This window comes from Solanum verrucosum, unplaced genomic scaffold (assembly GCF_900185275.1).
Source record: "Solanum verrucosum unplaced genomic scaffold, falcon-dt-bn FXZP01000230.1, whole genome shotgun sequence".
NCBI classification, from domain to species: domain Eukaryota; kingdom Viridiplantae; phylum Streptophyta; class Magnoliopsida; order Solanales; family Solanaceae; genus Solanum; species Solanum verrucosum.
The window spans coordinates 2,584,709-2,594,000 of NW_026019954.1; the positions used below are offsets into that span (position 1 = coordinate 2,584,709).

General features: G+C 28.0%; 1 protein-coding gene across 1 annotated transcript; it reads right to left on the reverse strand.

Annotated features, from left to right (window-relative positions):
* Positions 1 to 4,847: 4,847 nt before the first annotated feature.
* LOC125814230 (heavy metal-associated isoprenylated plant protein 24-like) lies at positions 4,848 to 5,690 on the reverse strand. The gene is made up of 2 exons (XM_049493689.1): positions 5,497 to 5,690; positions 4,848 to 5,143 (listed from the first exon to the last, which is right to left on the reverse strand). The coding sequence occupies exons 1-2, from the start codon at positions 5,651 to 5,653 to the stop codon at positions 4,848 to 4,850; spliced, it is 453 nt and encodes a 150-aa protein (XP_049349646.1). The 5' UTR covers positions 5,654 to 5,690.
* Between the last annotated feature and the right edge of the window lie 3,602 nt (positions 5,691 to 9,292).

A 9,292-nucleotide genomic window follows, 5' to 3' on the forward strand; every position in this document is an offset into this window, starting at 1 on the left:
ATTAGAGATTTAATTTGTGTTTACGTATACAAGAAAAAATTGTGCAAATACATTTTTTGTGATATCATAACTTTTTTTCTTTGTTTATTTAATATATATGTCTGACTGAGTTTTTAAATTTACCCTCTCCAAAAGTGTAAGAAATATTAAATACATTTTTTTCACTTTAGATTTTCTAAACATACTTTTAAAGTCTAAAACGTGAATGTTATCGAGTGTTATGTTCATACATTTTTTATTTTATTTTATGGGCTACTCATATATTTTTTTCTATTTATATTTTTTGAAAAATTCAATCGGCAAACTTTTGTATGAACACCATCAAATACATCTCGACTTATTATATATATATATATATATATATATATATATATATATATATTTATTTATTTATTTTAGGAGCGTGCGTGATGAAATCATTGACCTTGAAGCTCCCCCAGATTCATATGTACCTGCGGAGGTATGTTTCTTTGACATCCTCTATTTATTTATTTTTTGAATTTTACTATTTTTTTTATTTATTATGTTAATTTATGTGCTTTTTTTAATTTTATTACTCGTTTTTTTGCATAGGAAAATTGCGCTAACCCCATTGGGCATTTTGTTCCTCCAATACAGGAAATTTCACAATTGAATGATTTCATGGTATTATTATTATTATTAGTATTATTATTATTATTATTATTATTATATTTCCTTATTTGAATTGTCAATGAATTATTAATATTTCTTTTACTATGAAATATTACTTAAAGCCTATTTTCTAATGTTAATAAATACAGGCTAGGTATGCACGCGATGATATGTCAAGGACACATGATGAATCTTATTTTGCAAGAGTATATCTCATTCCTAATTTATTTTTAATAATTGAATTTGTCATATTCTTTTTTTAAGAAAAAATAATTTTATTCACTAGATATAACATTTTAGAATAATAAAATAATATGTAATTTTCAATTTTAATGAAATTACTATAGAAAGAAGCTGCTGAGCAAGAAATTAAAAGGAGGAAGAAAGAAGTCTCACGGGCGATCAGGTAACATTCTTTTTTCTGTTGATAAAACTAGAATATTTCTAGGAATTTTAAAATTGATTTATTTTTTTTTGAACAAAAAAATTTCCATATATATATATATATAATTACTACTAATTATGTGACAACTTCTTAAAATATAATGAATTACAAAAAAAATAAAATCATGAGTTTATTTTGTACGATATGAAAATACAATAAATTAATTGTGAAAATATTAATAATAATTGTTGATTTGAATGTAGCCATGTTGGTAATGGGTTATATGATTCAAGCTTTGCTGACAAAGGTCTGCCACTGGATCCTCACTTGCGTATGCTTAAGCAGAATCCAAGCTTTCGTATGTCATTTTTTTTAATACTTTTAAAATTTTAAAATTATAAGTCAAATGAAAATGAAATAGTTTCGTACGTATATTAATGTTCATTGATTTTTTAATTGTGCCAGTTAAAATTGAAAGGAAGCCTCAAGGTGGCAACAAGGGCAAAAAGGTGATTGACTCGAGCAATTAAAGAATATTATGCTGAAGTTGGAGCTATTTTATCATAAATAAAAAATCACATGACTCAGCAAATCATGTTTTTCCCTTTCAGTCTTTTCAATTTCATAAGTAGAAAGTGTTGAACTTCTTTATTCAAGTTTAGCTTTTGTTGTTTTAATTTATTGTTGATTTCAAGTGATCAATTTCCTTGGTAAAACTCTTTATGTTTGAATAAAAACATCATGTTTCTTGTTTCAACATCCTTTATTATGATTACTTTATTGTTTACATATGTTTCCTTTATTTTAACTCATTTAATTTGTTGTAGCTATTAATTTTTTAGTTATTGTTTTTTTTTTTTCTGATTTTGATTGGATATAGAGATCAAGTAAACATGACTTTTTAATCTTGTAGTTTTAATCTAAATATATGTAAGGAATAGGGAGGGGGGGGGATTCTGGTGGAGGTGGGGTGGGGTTGATAAAAATCGGGTATGGAAGGTGATGAAAAACAAAAAAATAAAAAGAAGAAGAAGACGACGATGCGGGTAGGGTTCGAAGAAGAAGAAGAGGCATGGGGTGGGGGTGCGGGGTAGGGTGGTGCTGGAAAGAAGATTTTTTATTTATTTTTAAAAAAAAAAATTATTTCTCATTAAATGCACTTTATTTATTTATTTTAAATTTTTTTACCACGTCAGTTTTAGGGGTAAATGTATTCGCTTTTAAATAGTACATAGGTGTAATACATCACCATACTAGTTTAAGTGTGTAACTAACTTTCGAGACAAATTCAGAAGTAAATTTAGGCCTTTTCCCTTCTTATTTTTGTATCTAAAGCCAAAATAAACTCTTCTTTAATAGTTCATTTTGCTTGCTAAATGAGTGATTCTAAATAATAAAAGAAGAAAAAATGTATAATTAGACATATATTCATACCATATCTACTAATTACATCTATACTTTCAAATAATTATCGATTATCCTATTATTTATTAATTAATAATTATGTAACAAATTTGAAGTCAGCTACAATGAGATACATTACTCTTTAAAAATAGAGCAACTTTCACATATAGCAAACATAAAAATCATATTTGTATGTTATAACTATAGTTTGCATAATTGCGCTCCATAGCAAATTTTATGTTTGCTATGGTGCTTTTGATTTGTATAATTCATTACAAACATCCAATTTTATACAAATTGTTCTGTTTTGTATAAATTCATTTATACACTGTAATTTGTATAATAAGATATGTATTTGTATAATTACAAGTGTATAGGACGAAAATATATGTATTTGTATTTGTATTTGTATATACACTTTGCTCTCGCTTTATACAAACACAAACACATTTTATACATTTTATAACCGAAATGTATAAAATGACTAATTGTATACCGAAAATGGCTAATTGTATATAGAATCAGATGGCAAAAAAGGGGTGTTTGCAGCGAATTACAATTAAAATAAACTATGGCTATAGCATTTAATTTGAATTAATAGTTTGCTATTTCATACCATTTTCCCTTAAAAATAACCTAAAATAAAGCTTTGTTCACTTAATTATATCCCTAATTTACTTCTTCACTCTAAATCATATCACTTTCTTCTTAATCCTTCCCCCCCACGTTTGTGGTTGCTTAAGACTCCATCTTTTGTAAAGTGATACGATTTTCTGAATTTTTTCAGACCATTATAGAAATTTTATCATTTTTTTTTATATCCGAATAAAATCAACTTAATGTGTTGTTTAATATATCTTTTGTCTGATTAATTTTCAAAAATGATGTCAACTTAAGTAGCATAGAGTAGAAATTGTTACAATAATAGATCAAATCTATTAATTATTTGACAATATTTTACAGCGTTCATCATTTAAAATAGTATTGTTGGGATTTTGGTTGCTCGTGTTGGCGGTAAGGAAAAGAGCAGTGAAGAACAGAGGGTTTCCCACTGATTTGTTGAAGTTTTTGTTGAAAATGATGATTTCATGGAAGTGTAGAGACGAGCAAAGGATGAGACAAAATGATCAAAATATGTATCTGATTAAGAATTTATGTATCTGATAAAATGTACATGTATTTGTATCTATAGAAAAAAATTCTGATGCTAAAAAAATGAGAAGAATATTGAAAAAAAAAATTATTAGTGATACGGCAAGTACTCTTTAGTCATGATTTACTCCTAATTTGATATGTTTCAGTTACATTTCATATGTAGACACATGCATGCATGTTGATACTACATACATGTATTTTGAATATATTATAAAAAATCGATACTTTATATATCAAATTAATACTAAATACATATAATAGATACATGAAGTTAATGCTAAATACTTCTATGAAATATATAAAAATACTTGCACGTCCATGTATAATAGCCTACTTGTTCATATAGAATAACAGGTTAGTATGTGTTCATGGTACAACAAAATATATATTTGTGTTCATCATTTTTTTTATGTATATATGAGGTTGGTATATGTTTTATCATATAACTGTTTATTTTTATGGATAAGGTTTTATTATTTCTTTCACCGACCATATTTGACTCCGGTGGCTGAATTCACATTGCCACTTCCACGGTTTGAGGAATAAAGGGACCATTCAAACGTTGTCGAATTATAATTAATACTATCACTTAATTATAATTCATTAATATTTTCTCATAATATTAAATCAAGTAAATATTGTAAGCTAATGTAGATTGATATACAAAATGTGTTTTCCCTCAAATTGAATTTATACAAATTTAAATTAATCGGATCGATATTTAAGGGTTTATATTATACACCCATCTCTTCTCCTACTACCTATGAATTAATTGAAAGATCTGAATTATCAATAACTAAAATAACAACATATTTAGTATAATATTCTCACAACGTAGTGGGTTTTAGAATTATTATTAAAATTAATAGGTTCTCAAATTATTAAATTTCTTTTAGAATTCAAGAGAAGTTTATGGTAAAACGAGTCATTTATCATTACGATAAAATTTAAGAGAAGTTCATGATGAAACGAGTCATTTGTCATTACGATAGGTGTCAAGTAGAAGCGCAATAATATATATCATAAACCGATAGACTTAAACCTCGGAACGCAAACTGAACAATTCAATCAAACAAACACTCATAAAATTCAAACTCCTCTGTTTTTTTTTTTTTTTTTGGTAACTAAACTCCTCTTATTAGACAATCATGATATATACTTTTAATCACAAATCAAAATTCTTTATACAGTAATCAATTTCTCTTAATAAAAATACACACAAAGGATCAAGTATACTTTATAACAAAGAAAAAGAACTTATAATTAACTACTACATAATATTACAAGCATTTGGATTTTCATCACTAAACATAAGTGAATATTGTTCTTCAACAGGATTTAAGTGAGCAATAGAAGGATCAGCAGTTGCCCTTACAAAATTAGGAGGTGCCTTTTTGTCATAAACAGCAGCAGCATAAGGATGTGCCACCATACTATAAGGCACATATGGCCAAATCTCACATTTTTTACCAGTGGATTGTGCTGCCTTCAACACTTTTTTTGGCTCCACAAAGCCTGTTACTGTTGCTTTCTGTTGCTTTAAGTCCACATCCACTGATTTTGCACCTATTCAAAAATTCACACACAATAAAAAAAATAGTTAGTTTGATGTTATTCAACTCAAAATCAAGTCACATAAATTAAAACGAAAAAATTTCTAAGATTATTCCGACAAAATTTTGTAGTTGTAAGGTTTTCTTAACTTTTTTTTACACTATCAAGTTATTAAAAAAGATACATGTAGGTGGTCCATAGATAGTAGACATGTTATAACATGTAAAGTTGCCATGATAGGTAAAAAAAAAAGACATTATAGTGATTTTACTTTTAATAACTTATTTTGAAGAAATTTATCTTTTTGATTGGTATAAAAAATACGTAACAATATATATAACTTAAAACTCTAAAAATAAATATACCTTTTACTTTAGAGAGAGCATTCTTGACTTTACGAGCACAACCTTCACAGTCCATTCTAATTTTGATGGATACAGTTGCGATTTGTTTCTTTTTCTTACTCTTCTTAACGTTGCTAAGTACTTCAGACAAGTACTCCAGTGTCCCTGAAACTCCCATTTTTTGCTTTTGATATAAAGAAGAAATTAACTTTAAAAAATATAAAGCTGAGAAAGGATGAGAAATTATTTTTTTGTGTTTTTTTGGTGGTTGATTATATTTGCTAGAAAGAGGACGATATATATAGTAGTAGTAGTTAATCAGGTGAAAGAGACAACAAGAAGAAAATATTTATTAGTGACAAGTGACAAGACCAAAAGAGCGTTTAATTCTGTTTTTAAAAATAATGTGGATGAATGATTTGAAACTTGTATTTATAGAAGAAAAATATGGAAAAAAAAATAGTAATATATTGCCATAAATTACAAAAAGGAAGAAGGTATGACAATGTATGTCACCGGTATAAGAATTTTTTACACAAACAAATCATGTTTACATATTATAACAAGTAATTTACCTTAATTTTATGATCACAAATTTTATATTATTGAGTGATCAATAATATTTTATATTGTTGAGTGATCAATAATATAAATTTTTCTTTATACTGACAATGTGTATAATTTAATAGGAGTATATATGTTATATTGGTAACAATAAGAAATGCAATTATTTGTGAGTGGGGATCAGCTAGAACCTGGAAGAAGCTTCTCTTGATGTCTCTATAGTTGAGGGTATTCTTTGCTTGAAATTATTTATACACCACAAAACTACTTTTAAATGCGTGGCCTCTTAATCACTAATCAGTGTAATAAGATATTGTTGTCTATTCATACGTTTTTACTTGTTTACTTTAAAATTTTGTACGTTTTTTGAAAAAAATAATTAAATTTATCTATTTATTTTGCGAAAAAACAATTTAACTTTCCCGTTATTAGAAGTTACCTTTATATTGCAAACTTGTTATTTCTGGGCGATACTATACATTTAATTGCTCGGTCAAATCATTTATACTCACTAGTTAATATACATGTATTATACTTAATGATACAATATTGCAATTAGTGTTCGGAGTCTATATTGAAGCTCTGATTAAATTTAAATAATATTACACATACAAAATCTTTTCGGAGTTTATGATCCAACAAGATGAACTAGAGATCTTTGCACACATCATCGTACAAAGAAAAGATATATTTTCATCTTATTTTGTCTCAATAAAGAGAAATTATCACACTTTATATTATTATACAGTAAAGTTTTGGGCGATTCATGTTTATAGAAAGGGACCTTCCCAAAGATTGTCCACACTTTATATTATTATATCAAATAAAGAAATAATAGGGAATTGGGGCAAAAATGGATTTTATTTTATAATTTGTCATGGATTTTGATAGCTGCCACGTTGGAAGAGATCATAATGACACGTGGCAACGAGGGAAATCTAAGGGTAGATATTTGTACACGTGTAGTCAAGAAATAAACAGGTAGTTAAGTCAGTTTGTCATGCATTGAATTTGTTTTGATTGATTTTTAGGATAGAATTGGGCGGTGGTACTGTGGAAAAATAGATTTGTTTACATTAGATAACGCCACAAATTGGTGTGGCAAACAGAGGGGGGTGGATGAAAATTAATTAATTATAACCAACAAATTGGTTATAAAAACATAAATGAGGGGGTAATTTGTTTAAATTGTCCATACTTTTTGAGTTATATTGAGAGTTTGAGCAACATTAGATATGATTTTGATCGTTTAGAGCCTTTCTAATATACAATAAGTCAATAACTATTACTTTCTTCCGTCTCAAATAAGTGAGAGTTGAGTACTATAAAAATTAATTCTATCTATTATCTACAAGAAACTACTTCCTCTGTCTCAATTTATATGACTTACTTTCTTTTTTTAGTTAGTTTAAAAAAGAATAACACATTTCTATATTAAGTACTTCATCTATTTCAAAAAGAATGTCCTAGTTTGACTTGAAACGGAGTTTAAGAAAAAAAAAACTTTTAAATCTTGTGGTTCTAAATTAAAGTTATGTCAAATGTACAAAAATATCATTTAATCTTATGACCTTAAACGTGTCATGTAGAAAGTTAAAGTGTTGCAAAAAAAGGAAATGGGTCATTCTTTTTTAAACAGACTAAAAATGAAATGAGGTCACTCTTTTTTAAACGAAGGGAGTAATTATTTAACTTTAAAATGTTTATTTTACCTTTAATGAAACGATTTACAGCCACAAAAAATTCTAAATCATTCATTTTTCACCACAAGGTTTAAAAGTCTTCATTTATTTCTTAAACTTAATGTCAAGTTAAACTATCTCACATAAAATGAAACGAAGGAAATAATATTTAATTCCTTGAAAGTAGTTGAACACAAATGTTACAGTTTTTCCACAGTTTAAGGAACTTAATAAGAACTAACTGACAGTCCACTTCTTTAATTAGTACAGTAATGTATACGTAATTTCTTGTTGTGCTTGACCAAAGACTAGAAAAAATGGTGTATTATTCAAAGAACAAAAAATAAATGGCACCGCCCAAAAGATCCTTAGCATAACGAATAGATAACGTACGTTTTTAATCTTCATTATATTTCGAGGCAAAAGCGTTGTACGTGCTAATAAAGTCTCATATTTAAAAATTAAGAGGAAAAAAAAGTAATGCATAGTTAGGTAGGGGAGTTGGTTGGAGAAATTAAGTGGATTTTTCAATTCAAAATTTGGGTTTAAATTTTTGTTGTGTTTAATTGAAGGTATTAGGTAAAATCAAAATAAATTTATATGATAATTATGAGATAATTTATTTTATATAGAGGTGGAATTACTATTTATCATGGGATTCAAATTTTATATTATAATCATGAGATTGAAGGTGCGATTATTTATCATGGTTATCATTTCATGATTATATTTGTAGTTATAATTTTGAGATATAAACAAATTTTTAACCAAATTATACCTTAAAGTGTACATTGTTCAAGAGTCGGGTCCCGGCCCCAATCTAGGAGCTCGACTCTTGGCTCCGACCCGGGAACCTTCTTTAAACTTCAACCTGAAATTTGACTCCCGACCTCAATTCCTACTTGATATGTGACTCTCGATTCAGATTTGAAACCTGAAATCTGACTCCCGACTTCAACCTCAATTTGAGACATGAATATCGAGCCTAACACAAAACTCAACTCTCAATTCTTAACCCAACTTGAGATTCGGAATCCAACCTTGACTCATTCCCCAATTATTACCTCAACTCGAGACACGTCTCCCGATCTGACTAGAGACCCAGCTCTCAACCCTAACTCGAAACCTGATTTTCGTCCTTGATTCAGAATTCATCTCTCGATCCCCAATGCTCTAGGTCTTGACTCTTAACTCTAACCCTAACTCGATATCTGACCTCACTATGTACCCAACTTCCAATTTTAACTCGACTCAAAACTTGACTTTTGACTTCTGCTCAAGATTCGGTATCCGACCTTAACCCAAGACTCGACTCCTAATCCTGAATCTCTCAAAGGCTTTATGATGATTGTTTTTTTATTTTTAGCCCAATATAAAACAGATAATATTGCTAAGTTTTTTTGTCTTTTGTTCATTTCCTTTTCCTTCTAAAATCGGAGGACCAATGAAAACGGGAAAGGTGTGAGAGAAAGCAAAATTGTGGCGTTGAGCCGCAATGGGTAGGTAATTGCAATTCCAAGCTCTTATTAACATGTACTACTAATTAATTAATTAATTAATCATAATACTAA